The sequence below is a fragment of the Vigna radiata genome, unplaced genomic scaffold (assembly GCF_000741045.1).
Source record: "Vigna radiata var. radiata cultivar VC1973A unplaced genomic scaffold, Vradiata_ver6 scaffold_271, whole genome shotgun sequence".
Taxonomy (NCBI): domain Eukaryota; kingdom Viridiplantae; phylum Streptophyta; class Magnoliopsida; order Fabales; family Fabaceae; genus Vigna; species Vigna radiata.
Genome location: NW_014543807.1, coordinates 4248 through 20493, shown reverse-complemented (window position 1 = coordinate 20493; position 16246 = coordinate 4248). Strand labels below are relative to the sequence as shown.

The window sequence follows — 16246 nt, the reverse complement described above, 5'->3', positions numbered from 1 at the left end:
CTACCTGCAAAATGTAAATGCAACCATCAACATAAACGTTCGTTGTAGCTTTGCCTTTCTTCACAGCATTTGAAGCTTTGCTCAAACTTTATAACAAATAACGATACACTAAACTACCCCAATAGTAATTACTCAGACCACTTAAGTTGTCAACAATTTCAAACATTATAGGAAACACTCGTCCACTACGATTTGGAAATAGCATCTCACATATCCCTACCAAAATGTACAAGGTACAGAAATGATCACAAGTTATCTTTCTTTTATGTTTTTTCAACAAGAATTTGTAAATGAAATTCAAATCTTTAGTTCCTTTACCTAAGTATTTCACACATGTACTTCTACCTATGTCTCCTTTAAGTTTATAGTTTCACCGTCTGAACTCAACCCTAATCCTAAAGAAAAATCATTCTCATTGATATTCAGAACTTTGTCTCCAATTACAAAACCACTGCTCGAATATACCCATTTAAACAATAACTCCCTCAAAATTTTGTTTTTGAATAAAACTTTACCACTCAAGTCTAAAAACCAACCAAATGGAGTCTTCGCAATGAGTGATCGTTGCTCCTCTTTCAAACGTTCGTTCACAGTACAAACATACTTTGTTGAAAAAGAGTAACGAACGGTCAACTACATCAACAAAAACATCACAAATCTAAACACAAAAGGAAAAACCCAAAACCCAAACCGAGAAGAAAATGGAAGAAGAATGCATTTACCTTGCTCAAAGGAAAATGCTCACCGGAACTTGCCATTTCGAACACCGAGAACGATAACCAACAGCGAGAACAATGAGGAAAATGGAGAAAGAGAACAAAGACGCACACGGAGAACCAAAACACAAAAGGAGAAGGAAAAAGAAGAGAGAGAACCTTCGTTTCTAATGAAACAGGGCAATGGTGTACTTGGAATTCCAACTTTCTGAAACACTCTTCATTTTCGAGGACGAATTTTATCAATAAAACTAAAATAAAAATGGACCAATGAGATGATGGCAACTAACGTTGTCAAAAGTGTGTTAAAAAAAGATTGTCAAAATAACGAGTTCCTTTCAAGTATATAAAATAAAATGAACAACCCATTTATTGGATTAAAAAGCTGATCATATGTACGGAATGTTAAACAACTAGGGTGTCTGACATGTATTGGCGGAAAATGCATGAATGAGATAAAGTTGCAAACCATTTTTGTTTATGAAATCATGAGATGGTTGGGTGCATAACTTAACTCTAACTACCAACTAGTTGAAGTTAGTTTAACTTGATTGTATTGTGTTTGGCCGTTTGCTCAAAGTACATGCAATTAGCTAGATGAATTTGTTGATAGTCTCAACTAATATTTTGATATATCAATTTTTTTTGTCCTAACCATTTACTTAGATAAAATTATTAGTTCATTAAAGTTTGATGTTATTTGTTATCATACAATTAGGATATCTTGCAAAAACTTCCATAGATTATTAAAGAGGGTGCACAAATGCAATAACTACATAATTTCAACAAATTACAACTTGTTAGTAATTTATTTATATTTAAAATTACTAAATTAACCCATTATTTATAATTTTAAAATATTTAAAATTTAAAATGTATTTATACAAATTTGAAATACTTAATATTACTAAATTTTGAGTTTAAGTATACAGTATAAACTATTCAGTTTTAATTAGCAGTTTTAATAAATTAAAAGTCAAGTATTAAAAGCTCGAATAAAACATTTATAATATTTTTTCTTAAAATTATAATAAATTTTAATTCTTTAATTTTATGCATCAAAACAATCAAAACCATTCAACTTAGACTTTTAAATAATTTTGACTTGATTTTTAAAACGTTTTTCTAATCTTTAGTCAACCTATTTTTTACTTTAACTATTTTCCATTTTAAAAGAATAGAAAACATTCAATATAAAACTTTAGTCTCCAAAAAAAAAAAAATCTTCCTTTCTATCCAATTCTTTTAACCAAATGCTATAAATTAAGAAGAAAATCTCATAAATTGTTTCGGTTAAATTGGTTTAGCGTCGGTCATCCTTTTTTACTCTACTTTATGTTTCGATCGTCCAATCTTCTCTAAGAATGTAATCCATTCTGATGGGTTGTTGACCTGCAGAAGACATTCTGACTCTCAAGTCAGATATAATTCATTGTATATTTATAGGGCTTGTGGCAGCTAAGCCCATTGATTAACCATTAGTGCAGTATATTTTTAGATAATCAAACCTAATAATCAATAATCAATATCGTATATTTGTAAAGCGTAAGGCAATCTGACCATTAATACCTGTTAACTATTCATAAATGATCATTAACTCAGATCGGTATATTTCATATAGTATATCCGAACAGTTGTTTGCAAGTGCGAAAGGGTTTAAATATGTTGAACGAATTTAAATTGGAGGGAAGGACTGATTACAAAAGGTTGTTTGCATGTGGGAGGTGATTTCACTTTTGAATCACCGAGCAGTGTGCTGCGATTGGCCGAGTGGTTTGAGACCAGATGACCTAATACCTGTGTCCGCTCGGTTTAGGACGAGAGTGAGAGTTCACAGAGAATGTTCCTCATCGCTCGATTTAGGGCCAAGGGTTCTCGGAGAGCATTTCGTGGGTTTTGCGGCCGAAAGTGACGGGTCATGGAGAACGTTCCTCACCGCTCAGTTTCGGACGAGAGTGAGAGTTCATGGAGAACATTCCTCACCGCTCGGTTTAGGACCAAGGATTCTTAGAGAGTGTTCCTTGTGGATGAGAGTGAGGGTTCATGGAGAATGTTCCTCATTGTTCGGTTTAGTACGAGAATGAATGTTCATGAAGGTGAATGTTCATGGAGAACATTCCACACCGCTCGGTTTAGGACCAGGGGTTCTCGGAGAGCGTTCCCTAGGTTTTGTAATATTGCCACGTAACCAACGATAAGTGGGGATTATTTTTTAGAGCTTAAGGGCTCTAGAATCTTTTCCTACGTTAACGTTGAGCGGTAGGAGTTCCCTTTAGAACTTAGGAGCTTTGGAACTTTTTCCTGTGCAAGATATTTTCATTCACAAAAATATGCGTTAAACAAAATATTCAATATTTTATTTTTATAATGAGAAACAATTGGAACCTCACAAGGTTGAACGTAGGACTGAACCTTCTTGTGGAGAATATTTTTACTCACAAAAATACGAGTTAAACAAAACAAAATAAACGCTTTAATGATATTTTATAATTTATAAATTATAATGAAAAGTTATTGGAACCTGACAAGGTTGAACATAGGTCTAAACCTTCCTGAAAGTTTTCAAAACAAAAGACATGCCTTTAGAAATTATTATGGAATTTTTTACTCTTGTTGCAAAACCTGGTATTGATTCGAAGTAGCGATGTCGAGATCGAGCGCGTCTGGTTCCTCGTGGAATCATGGGGATGCCGCTCGGCCCCACGGTGGGGGCCAAAATGTTTCCAAGAATGCAATCCACTCTGATGGGTTGTTGACTTGCAAAACACACTCGGACACTTCATAAAGAGATCATTATTTTATTAAGATAGAAAAAGATCGTTATACCTGGACATCAATTGTATATTTATGGGGTTTCTGGACAGGCAAGTCCATTGATTAATCATTAGTTTGGTATATTTTTAGACAATCAAAATAATTAACTCGGATATAGTACAAAAATGATGTCCATTGCCTTTTTTATTTCATAATTGAGGAAGGTACATAACTTTTTGAAGTTAGATTTTTTTTTTTTGGCGTTACTTCTTCAACTATAGAGTTGGTAGAAAAAAATATCAAACCCATTAACTAAAAAATTATCATTGACTATACGAATAATTTAAAAAAAAAAAATTGGAATATACAAATTCATTAATTCGTTTGTAATTAATTTTTATCCGAAAATTGATCAGTCACTTTTGGTGAGATAATCTGGAATCGCCTTAAGCTGATAAACAACTTACAAAAGAACTAGGAATATTAAAATAAACCCGAAAGGCACTTTAAAAATCTTATAGACAGTAATCCTCAGTGTATAAAAATTGGTTTCATGGCCTCAATCTTCATGATAAATCATGTCAACGGAAACTTTACTTTCCCAATAATTTTTTTTTTTTTAATTTCAAGCGTTAGCAATTAGCATGTGGTCCTGATTGCCAAAAGCTTTTGGACCATCAAAGAATTGATGGAGCTTTTGAGAAAGAAGAAGCAGTAGTTGAGGATATTTGTTGATTTTTGTTCCTTTATCCACATGGGGTCCATTTCCACCCCATTCCTTCAGACCTCAGACACTTCTAACAGGTAATAACAATTAACTCAGAGAGATCTTAGGTGGAATGAGTGTGATTTCACTAGCATTTCCTTTTATATGAATTCTAGCTATTAGAATGAAAAAGGAACCATACAAAAAATAGAAGGATAGGATTTGCACCACATGTATAATGCATGTGCACAACTACACTATCTGGATTAGTAAACAAAAGCAGGATTCAATATGCCAGAAAGATACAACATGACAAAGGAAAGAAAATCCACCAATAAATTACTCTTCATTCTTAAATGGGTGTAGGCCAACTCTTCTGAATTTCAAAGTAGTAACTTGTGTCCAAGAAGCATTTGCGATCGTCATCTACAAACTGAAGCAGAAAAAGAAAATTAGTTAGTTCTTCCAACAAAAAACAACATATAGTGAAGTAGTTTGAATTTTACCTTGGTTCTTGCTGAATAGGTTCCCCTAGCGAATAACCCTGAAGGGGTAGTTTCTTCTTCCAATTCATATGTATATGGATCCAGCCTTGGACTGTAAGTTCCCAACATTTTTTTGGTGTTGTCCACTGTTTCAATTAGTTCATCAAAGCCATTAAGATAATTCAAAACATGGATGTTTAATTACTCTACAACAAGACACAAAAGGGGGTCTATGTCTCTCACCTCTAACCCCAGTTTTCCAAACAACATTGGTGTATTTGAGGCCGGAAACAATGTTGTTGGAGACAGTGAAGGAGAATTTCAAGCGGTATTGACTTCCTTCCTTGAGAATGAAGATACTCTTCTTCGCATCAGAAGTAAATGGAATTGGTAAAATCAGGTCAGGCCTCCCTGGGCATATTATGGTGAGGCTCACTATCTTCACTTCTGGCTCTTTGTTCTCTGAATTACAGTACAAGGACTTTTTCCTTTAAGATTTTTCATGACTCAAAAATAGTGAGCTGAAATGAAACTTAATGATATAAATATTGTTGAAACAAAAAGTAAAATTAAACAATCCTAGGCTTTTGCCTACCAAGGACCAATACTTTTCACCAAAATTTGTTATAAAACAAGTTGGTTCAAGATATTGAGCTAAACAAAATGATTATCTTGTGAATAAAAAACAAGAGGAGAGCATTGCTTTGTGTAAACAAAGAAATTAAACTGGAGGAAGAGAACAACCTTCAACAAGAGTTTTCAATACAGATGCACCATTAATGCACATCATCTCAAAATGAAAAGGGAAGTACCTCCAACAGCAGACATATCAATACTTCCCAGAAGCTGTTCCTTCCATTTCCTCAAACTTTCATCATCCTTAGAAAAACAAAACGGAAAAATTGTTGAATTATTGAACAGCTTTCATCAATGAACAGTTGGAAGCATAACAAACTAATGAAAAGCAACTAGGGCAGTGAAGAAACATTCGGAGAAAGGATGTTACATTGTCTTTCTCAATCTGTTCTTTGAGGGAAAACCGAGGGCCAAGATCCAATTTAAACTTGGGGTCTTCCTCTGCCTCTGACTCAGTTCCTTCCGCATCCTCAGTGTGAGGAACACGGTCTGCTTCCCCAACAACCTTGTTATTGGTTCCTTTGTTTTTAAGGTCTTCCTCCAACTGAGAATTGAAGGGAACATCCTTGGTTGCGGAAACAGCAGCAGACATTATCAACCTCCAAATCACAAACACAGTGGTGTCTCAAATTTGATTGACACACTTCCAAGTTGTGACAAATTTAGAGCTCTCTTGGTTGTGCTTTGCGATAATTCTGTCTGACAGGTTTCAATTCAGAGGTTTGTTATGTGTAAGAAATTACTAGCTGTTGAATTTGAGATAAGGAAACAGTGTGACACGGTGAATGTGGGCCTGAAATACATGAAGGTAACGAAAAACGGTTGGAATAAAGTTGGTAGGGAACCACTAATGATGGAGAAGTTTATACAACCAATAAACTCAGATCCCCATTATCCAATATTTTATTATCAATAAGAAAAAAAAACAATTACCATGTTTAAAAAGCAATATTACAACGTTTATAATTGTTACTATTGGACTCAACAGGAATAATAAAGAGCACATTCTAATAAGTCATATAAATCTCTTTATTATACCCTAAACATATATTTATTTGAACCATCTTTATATATTATAACTAAATATCAAATAGTTGATATTTTATTATTTATCATTTTGTTATTATTTATTATATTATTATTATATTTCTAAGGTAAGTATTATTCTAATAGCAATATAAGTTAACAATCCATATTAATTTTATAAATACAACTAGTATTTCACAAGAAATGCTCACTTGATAAACAATCACTCTTATCCTATTTTAAAATATCATAACTTTCTTATTGACTTGAGCGTTGAAGAGTCTTTTCCATATGAATCTCTCCCCTCTCAATAACAGGATGTCCTTTTCAGATAAAGTGAATAATCAAACCACCGTTAGGATCTCACCACTGTTAAGATCTCACCACTTTTAGGATTTTACCACCTATCCACAAGTTCACGCTCAACATCAAGGTAAGAACATTGGCATCCACCCCGGCAAAACGCTTCCTCGACCTCATATTCTCATGGTCACCACGCACTACTACCCAACGACGACCATATAACATCAAATGCAAATGTGTTAAGACAAGATTGTTTAAACAAACCTTATTTTGAAGTTTAGCATAATTGTCTAATGAAATAACGTCTATCAAATGAACCATTTAGGATAAAGACACTAAATGTCCTATTTGTAAACGCTATCATAAACGCTAAATGTTACTCAAAACAGACTTTGCTAAACGCTATTACACATACCATGCATAAACGCTTAAGAATGTCTAACACTTTCAATACATGTATGAAATAATACTCTTTTTTCTATTGTTTGTTGTACATATATAATGCCTAAACTCTTAAGAACGTCTAACACTTTCAAATGCATGTACACTAGTTTCCTTAATGCTTTTTCTATGACGTATCCGTGTCAGTAGCATAGTTGCCTCTACAAGAAGCAACATAGCATCTGACTTCGTATCTAAAGGTTACCATCCTACTTGAATATCAATACTATGAGTAACAGATCTTTTTTGAAGAAGTCTATATAAAGAGGACAGCACGAAAGGAAGACAACAAGCATCAAGAATTATTATTTCTCTTACGTTATCTTCATTCTCTCTCAAGCTTACATTGTCTAGGCTCTATCTTTGCAAAAGGAAAGCTTTATTATAAGTTTTCAAATGTTCATTACATTGAAAAATATATCCTTCCTATGAGATAATCATATGTACTTGTTTTTCAAAAAAACTTTGTTGTTTTGTATATTCAAAAATGAATTAAAATACTTGTTAATTTTACTCAGTGGAGTTAAATGATTTAGTCAATTGAACTAGTGTAAAATTAGGAGTGGTGAAACTCGTCTAACTAGTTGGGTTAGTTTGTAAAACCAGGAGTGGTCAAACTCGTTTGTAATGTTTTAAAGATCAGTGGAATCCCTCAAGAGTGTTTAAGGGAGAATTGTACGTAGCTCAGTTTGGAGTGAACTAGTATAAAAAATAAATCTTCATCCTTGTTTTCTTCTTAAAAAGCTTTCTAAAAGCTTCTGGAAATATTTAACTGTTCAAAACTTTGGGCATAGGATCTTCTAGAATTTAGTTCGAATTCTCTCCAAACAAGGGAGAATGATAAGGAATTTTCAAGTGGTACGAATTTGGGGACAAATCCTCTTCAGGAAGGAGGATATGATGGAGGACTATCTCCTGAATATATATGAGAAGAACTTGAGGAAGAACATTTGAAATTCAAAAGATCTTTGACAAGGTCAAAGACCAAACCACATCTCCTTTAACCTTATAATGTTCCATGAAGGAGGGAACTTAAAGAACATGAAGATCATGACCACAATTAAAGAATAATTTAGGAAATTAAATAAATTATAATTTTATTTTAATTTTACAGAATGTTAAATTTATTGGGCAAACGAGCCTCGCTAGGTGAATATCTATATCTGTAATTTTCTTTTTCTGTTATTTTTATGTGTTTTGGGCTTTGGGCTTTATTTTAGGATTTTTAGGTTTTTTTAAACTTATGTGCCTATATATAGAGGTAACAAAAGTTGATGTAAACATTTTTTAGTCATGTTATATGCCTTTGCATTATTTAAAAGAGGATTCTTTTGGTTTTTGGATTAGAACTTTGATTCTTATGAAAGATTAACATATCTTCACTTGACTTATTAATCTGTTAGATCGTGGCGTCCCATTCTTATCTTGTTACACATTCTTCTCTAATTTATTTTTATTGTTATTAAGGATTCAAATTAAAAAATGACCGTACTCTTTCCTAGATAGAATTGTATCAATAGCTCCATAATCCATGTTAATCCTATAAATACAATTAATATTCCATTAGGAATACAAACTCATTCTCATGTTCGTTACTTTATTTTCATAGATCCTAAAAATTTCTTACTAACTTAAGCACCATAGAGTCTTTTGCAGGTGGATATTCTCTCATGATCCAACCCTTAGGAGTACACCCCAAAGGCTTCAAAGCCACTTAGATTGCGCCACATTTTCACAAGCCCACACTCAGGACCTTGATAAGAACATTTGACACCCACCGTGTGTCTCAGCAAAACCTTTCCTCAACCTCACCTCCCATGGTCACCACCTCCCAATCCAACCCGGTGTTGACCCTTCAATATCAAATGCAAACATTAATCCAATAGAACGAAGAACAACGTAAGTGCTATCAAGGTTGTCAAACTCGAGAGTTTAGATAAACTCGTGAGAATTCCGTAAACTCGACTCGTAGACTCGACTCGTAAACTCGTAAGAGTTTACTTTTTAAGAAAAAAAATATAAATAATAGATTAATTTAAATATTACAATAAAATAATTGAAAAACATAGTTAAAGTAAATAAGTGAATACAAATAAAGTTCAATCTAGATAAATGTTCTAAATATCTACATAAGCAATTTTACTTCCATTTTTAATAAATAAGATATATTTAGAGTACAATTAATTAAATTTGATTTATTTCTAGACATACTTTAAATTGTTTCTAATTTCAATTTCAAAATACAACATTACAAAACATATTATACCATTATTAAATAATTAAAATTAATCTCTAATTCTTAATTAAAAATCCCAATTAATTGAAAACCAAATATATATATAGTATTACCTTTCTTAAAAGTTGCCCTAAATCCCTTCCTCCAAAAAACGATGCGCAAGTGACCAATAGAAAAAAGCTCATCTTTCTAGAATAAAGAAGACCTGTGATACATAGCTAGGTGACCAACAAAAAAAAACTCACCTTTTCTAGAACAAAGACTTGTGTTAACACCCTGGCAAGTGTACCAGATTGTATCAAGTAATAATAGAACATTAAGTCTAGATATCGTTTCCCAAGGGACTCTGCGGCTTAAACGTTCATGTGAATTAATCACATATGACTTGAAAGAATAATAATTTGAGATTGTAATGCAAAGACAAAATTAAACATGCAAATGCAAAAATTGTATCAATTAACAGATAAAGATATGAATGAATGGAGTTGTTGGGGTTTACGGTTTCATCCTGATCCACCCTCTTATATCTATTTTTCCTATTATATTCCACTTTATTATCAATGTTCGTGCAACTTTCTAATTTACTCTAAACCCGATCCCTCGGCAAAAAGAGCCTATTACCATAATTACTAGTTTACTATTCCTAGTCTCCTTAGCAATTACTAATGCATTAATAACAGAAGCTTAAAGCAATTGACTGTCCTATTCCTCTCTCTAGGCAATATTTCATAATCAAGAGAATTCTTCTCAGTTCTAGATTTCCCCGTACGTTCCCATATCGACAAAGTCAAAGATCATGACACTGAATGAGTTAAACAATGCAAGCTTTAAAGTACAGAGAAGAAAACCCAAACTATTCCCCAACAACAAAGGGTTTAGTTCACCATTAGCATGGTAAAACTATATGGATTTCATGGAAAGAATGATAAAATAAACCCTAGAATTGGTGAATTGGAGCCTTAGCATCCAAAATCCTCCTCCAAGGAGTGTAAAAAGTGTTTTGTCATCATTCTCTGCCAAAAGATTACCCTAGAATAGTTCTGAGGGTCTATTTATAATATATAAAAAATTACAGAATTTTGGCCCAAGCCCAACTACAACGCTTAGCGGTGGATTTCACCGCTCAGCGGTAGGTGCGACACTCCACTAGATCGCTCAGCATTGACGCCCAAGCCTCCTGCCGTATTGAATTAAAGTTCTCAGCGCTCAGCGGTGGAAACGGTTCTTCATTCTCCCCTCAGCGCTGGCGCTTAAGCATTCTGCCGTATTGAATTCCACAATGCTGACGCTCAGCGCTGAAGTTGACGTTGAGCGGTAGGAGCGATTCCTCTTTTGCACCTTTCTTCATCCCTTCTTGAGTCCAACTCCTTCCTACTTCACTTTCCATCCTTCAATTCTCATTAAATCCTTTCAAAACAATGTAAAACCAAGCATAATATCTCTAAAACCACATTTGACTCTCTTGTGACCTAACTTAAGTGTTCTTCATTATTTTAAGCTCATTCTAAGTTATAAAGGGTGTGTTTTGATATCAATTTCAAGTATAAAAATAACAGTTTTTAGACCGTTATCACAACCCCAAACTTAGAACTTTGCTTGTTCTCAAGCAAACACAACAAAACTTAGCTTTCCACCTATCATCAATATGGTTCAACACATTTAAATCTTATTCTCTCACAACAGGTAAGTACTAAATTCAACTTTTCAATGGAATCTCATCAAGATGCACACATGCTTCATTTCATTCCAACTCACATAATGTTCACATAATCACATACTCTTCCACAGATGCTATCCTTATGAATGATCAGTCAACTAAGCACAGATGTAATGATGAATTTCAGAAATCCTTTCCAGGCAAAGTGTTTCACTCAATCACTCAAGTGTTTCAGGAGGTCACTCCTTCCCTCTACTTTCCATATGTCACATAGAACAAAATTACCTTTCATCTATTACAATCAACATTTTCATATGCATGCCATCACAAGGACTTTTCAAGGCTTATAATGATGCTGGGCTAACAAGAAAAATTGGATTTTCTGGATCACAAAATCCTTGAGTTAAGAGAGTTATTCAACATCCCTAATTCAAGCACCAACTCTCTTTCAACCAATCTCACTCATTCCCAACTTTTCCCTTTTTCTTTTACTTTTGCATTGAGCTTAACTTTCATGCTTTTCTTTTCTTTTCTTTCTTTTCTCATGCTTTTTCTTTCAACACATTAGCTCAATGCTTTTCTTTTTGCCTTTCAACAACCCTAAACTTGAACCTTTATCATTACCCTTCAATTATTCTCAACTCAACTCAAGGTAAGGATTTTTCTCAAAAAGGTTTTCAAAGTGTTTCAGACTAAGGTTCAAAAAGGGTAGAACAAATTGTTCTCTTTACTTTGGGTGAAAAGTTGGCTAAGTAAGGGCTTCCAAAAATGGCCTTGATCATATGACACAAACATGTAATTCAATCAATCATAAAGACACAGGCAAAATCATTCATGCTCTCAGATTAATAGCAAATATATCAATGAAATACTCTAGAGCCCAAGACCTCACACAACTATGCTCACTCAAGATCTCAAATACCAATCATACACCCTACTTAGCATCATAACAATAATCATAACTCATCATGCATCTGTTCACACAACTTGTGAACAATTCACCTGTATAAAAACATGTAAAGCAATCTCAATAATCATCCACATCAAACATCATTAAGTCAAACCATTATCAAATAAGGTGTTCAAGTAAGTACCATAAAACCTACACTACTCAACAAAATTCAACTTATTCTAGAAGTTCAAATTACAAATGAAAAAGAAAAATAAAACCATGTTCCATTACAACTGACATCCATCAGTAGATGCCCTATCAACCCATGTTATCATCAGAATCATCATCATCTCCAACCTCTGTATCCTCAAAGTCATCATCCTCCTCATCATCATCCATAATTGGAGCTTCAGCTCCACTCCCTTGTGCCTGCTCTTATGGCCACGCCATAGCATTATGGAACTCATCCATAGTCCACCTATGTGTTGGTGGTGTATCGTATAAACCCATTATCATCTCAGCGATGGCCACCTGACCTTTGCACAGAGACTCTAATCTAACTTCCATCACAGACATATACATGTCTCTCATCTGGAAAGACTTTGTGTGCTGTGTTGGTTCATCCTGCTAGGTTGCTCCTCTCTTGGGGCGTCTCCGAGGCACTAGTCTAGCTGCCTCCTCTCCTCCACAGAACTACCTATAATATGCTTCATCAATGGCCTGCCGGCATAGATGTGTGATCAAAGAAGGATGACCCAGTGGTGCCTTGCTGCTAACATTAGATGCACAACTCTGAATCTCATTAGCAATGACTTCACCAATGTTCACATTCATATTTCTCAACATGCAATATATGAACATGATTCTATGAACTGTGTGAATGCCATCCAATATTTGGCCAAGGGTGTCAAGTCAGCTCTCTTGATGTGAATAGGCACACCATTTGGATTCCTGTGGAAATGCCCTCAGATACACAGAGTACACTCTCAATATCCTCATAATTTGAGCACTCCTGTATGTTCAATGCATATTGACACTATTCACCAACCCACTCGGTCTCCAAGAAGCTGTTAATAGTTTCAGGGTCAAATCTAATGACCTTCCCCCGAACATATATCTCAAATATATTTAAAATAATCTAACAGACTTGATCAATTTTAAAAATATTTGACAAATATTCTCGGTTGATATTTTCTGATATAATTTCATTAATTTTTTATAAATATATAACAAATTATCAAAATTGAATATTAGTAAAAAAAATTGATTCAACTCTTGCAATCAAGTTGTTGTCATCATTCACCATCATCGTTGCAGGAACTATGCAGATTTGTGATGCATGTGATGACTTTTTCCAATAAAACACATAATGGTTAGATGTTGACGTTGTTGTTGCTTAGTGGGTGGTACTGGTGAAATCCGACGATGCCTGATAGTGATTCAATCTATGACGAAATGCAGGGATACTGGCGGCTTAAGGAACTTATGTTTCCACATAAGTGGTCATGTTATTCTCTAATGAGGCTATAGTCGTTAACGATGTTGTTGTTGTGCATGCCTAGCATGGAGATCTATAATTTCGATGGCTGCTAATGAACGGTGGAGATTCAATCTATGTCATCATTTGTTTCTAGTGAGTGCATCCAATGCATTAGTGTGGGTCACGTTTGTTGCAGATGTGTAGGTTGCTTGTTCCACTATTTCACATGGCTGACATTGGTGAATGCCATCGAGGTGTAGCGACAAGTATGGGTTGCAATGGAAGGTTACAATATGGAAGGGTAAAATATGAAAATGACATGGCAACCTGTGATTAGGCATATTTAAAAATGGTGGATATTGACACGCGTCAACCTATTATTGGACAAATTTAAGGAGTGAGGATTGCAACATGGAGCTTCTGATTGGGGTTGCTTTTGAAAACATAGGAAAACACAAGAGGGGGAGAATAGTGTTTTTAAAGACTTTTCGCAAATGACGTCTGATAGGTTTTTAAAAGATTAGCAAATAATAATACGTTTAGATGATGATGTTTCAAAAGACTTTGCAAAAGTTTTTTAAAAAGAAAAACAATAAAGTACAACTTTTATACAGGTTCACTCAACCTTAGCTACGTCTAGTTCTTCCTTAAGAACACTTAAGGGGGTTCCACTAATGTTTTTCAATATTACATGACTTTTACCTTTCTAGGTTTACACCAAGTATTCTCAAAACTCTTGGATCCTTAGCTAGCACCACTAGTTCGAGTTTAACTACTCTTGGTTTAGAACAAGTACTCTTAGGACTCTTGGTTCCCTAGTCAACACGACTAGTCCGAGTTTAACCACTCTTGGTTCTAAACCTAGACAACACAACTAGACAAGTGTTTTAATTCTCTTCAGAAGTTACAACATAAACAGTGTTAAAAACATAGGTACAAATGATAACTCTCAAGGATAGGATATAAACAATTTGAGGTGTTTTGTATTTTACTAAGATTTTTCTCTCAAAAGATATTAAACTTCATATGATATAAACAATTTGAGGTGTTTTGTATTCAGCTTGACTTCACTTTTCTATATTATCCTTTTTACGTTGTTATTTTTCTTGTCTTCTCTTCAAGCTTTCTTTTATATATAGCTTCTCTTGAAAGATGACTGTTAGACAAAGAAGTTGACTTCAGGAAAGTAGGTAGCCTTTAGGTGGGAAGTCAGGCTTTAGTCTACTTTGTAGGGTTCTAAGCTTTTTCTCATAGCCTTAAGTGAAACTAAGCTTGTACGATGTGACAAAGTAGATGGCTTCAAGGAAACCATTTCTAGAATATCAAGAAACGAAGTATACAAACATCGAAGTACTTTATCGTACATACATTAAATGTTTTGGACATTGATAAGAGTTAAATAGTGTTGTTTGTTAAAGACATTTTATCATTTGTCATTTCATTCATAAATGCATCATTTGGTAAGACATACAACATATACAATCATCAAATGGTATCAATATAAGATTCTTTATCAAAGGCTATAGCATTGACCAATCATTCATCAGATAATGTGTTCTTTAAAAAGTTTTGTTTGAGATAACACTGTATTGAATTAAAACTTCTTTTAGCTTTATTGTGATACAGGAGATAAACTTTTATTTTTATGAAACGCTAGCTTGTTTTACTAATATAGTCTATTAAATGATTTCAAAGAGAGATTCTTTCTTTCAGACACTGTTTATGATTTTCTAATTCATTTAAACTACTTGATCTAGAAAACGTTATTTATAAACTTGGTTTCAGACGTTATAAAGTTTTTCTTCTTTAGACGATATTGCTATAAACAACTTTTCATACACACCGATATTTTGTTTAATGCTTTCTATTAAACTTCAAAACTTGAGTTACTTAAACAATCTATTCTCTAGACGATCTTGTCTTCACAACTTTTAAATTATGGATTGCTGAAAAATGAAGTGTATAAGTAAAGTAAAAGGTGTAGGACAAATTTTCAAAATTTTCTAATTTTAACTTTATTTTGGAGATGTTTTGTAACTTTAATCAATTTATTTTCACACCATAAATGAGCTTAACTTAACTTCAATTACATTAACAAAATTATAATATCTAAAAATATTTTATACAACTAAAAAACAATTTTTATTTCATTTTTATTTCACAAGTTAAAAAAGCCTACATGCCACATATCATAATTAAATTAATCCTTTAAGCACAAAGACTGAGTAGATAGGAATTAAATTAATCGTTTCACCAACATAATAAACTTCACATAAAGGAGAGTAAAATTTAACACCTATAAATATTAGGTCGCGTACAATTAGTAATATTTAAAAAGGTCAAAAAATGGAATATTTTATTCAAAGTAATTATTTTAATTTTAGGATTAAAAATATTTTTAGTTCCTTAACTTTAAATAAAATTACAATTCATTTATATCAATTTTAATATATTTTGGTTTTTAAACTTTAAAAAGGAATGAATATAATATTTTTAAGGTTTAATTGCCAACTTTGTCCCTAGCTTGGTAGGCAAATCTTAATTTAGTCCCTCGTTACAAAAGTATTTGAAATGGGTCCTTACTTTTAAATTTTTGAGTCAAATTAGTCCCTTCCATTAAATATAACGTAACGGAGTTAATAGGGTGATGATGTGGCAAAAGACAGTGCTAACGTGTTATTTTATAGATGTATTTGTGCTTACATGTCAATTTCTTCCTCTCAACCTATGACACTCGGGCACTGACGAGGGCGGGGAGTGATCGCCGGTGCAAGAAGCATGGTGCAGGGGGCACGGACAAGGAGCGGCTCCTGGCAGGCTTCGAGTGGAAGGGGCACATGAACGAATCGAACATACACCAGAATGAGAGGGATCTAGAGATCCCAGGAGCCGCTCCTTGTCCGTGCCCCCTGCA

At 33.7% G+C, this 16246-nt stretch overlaps 1 protein-coding gene across 1 annotated transcript; it reads right to left on the bottom strand.

Annotated features, from left to right (window-relative positions):
- Positions 1-4384: 4384 nt before the first annotated feature.
- LOC106754824 (rho GDP-dissociation inhibitor 1) lies at positions 4385-6134 on the bottom strand. The gene is made up of 5 exons (XM_014636891.2): positions 5668-6134; positions 5474-5540; positions 4905-5123; positions 4683-4807; positions 4385-4609 (listed from the first exon to the last, which is right to left on the bottom strand). The coding sequence occupies exons 1-5, from the start codon at positions 5887-5889 to the stop codon at positions 4529-4531; spliced, it is 714 nt and encodes a 237-aa protein (XP_014492377.1). The 5' UTR covers positions 5890-6134; the 3' UTR covers positions 4385-4528.
- Between the last annotated feature and the right edge of the window lie 10112 nt (positions 6135-16246).

Bases quoted from the DNA above. Each gene is read 5' to 3' on its own strand.
- LOC106754824 (XM_014636891.2), bottom strand. From the start codon at position 5,889: ATGTCTGCTGCTGTTTCCGCAACCAAGGATGTTCCCTTCAATTCTCAG. The intron at 5,124-5,473 runs GTACTTCCCTTT...ACTGTAATTCAG, and splicing joins TGATATGTCTGCTGTTGGAG to AGAACAAAGAGCCAGAAGTG. The intron at 4,610-4,682 runs GTAAAATTCAAA...TTTCTGCTTCAG, and splicing joins CCTATTCAGCAAGAACCAAG to TTTGTAGATGACGATCGCAA.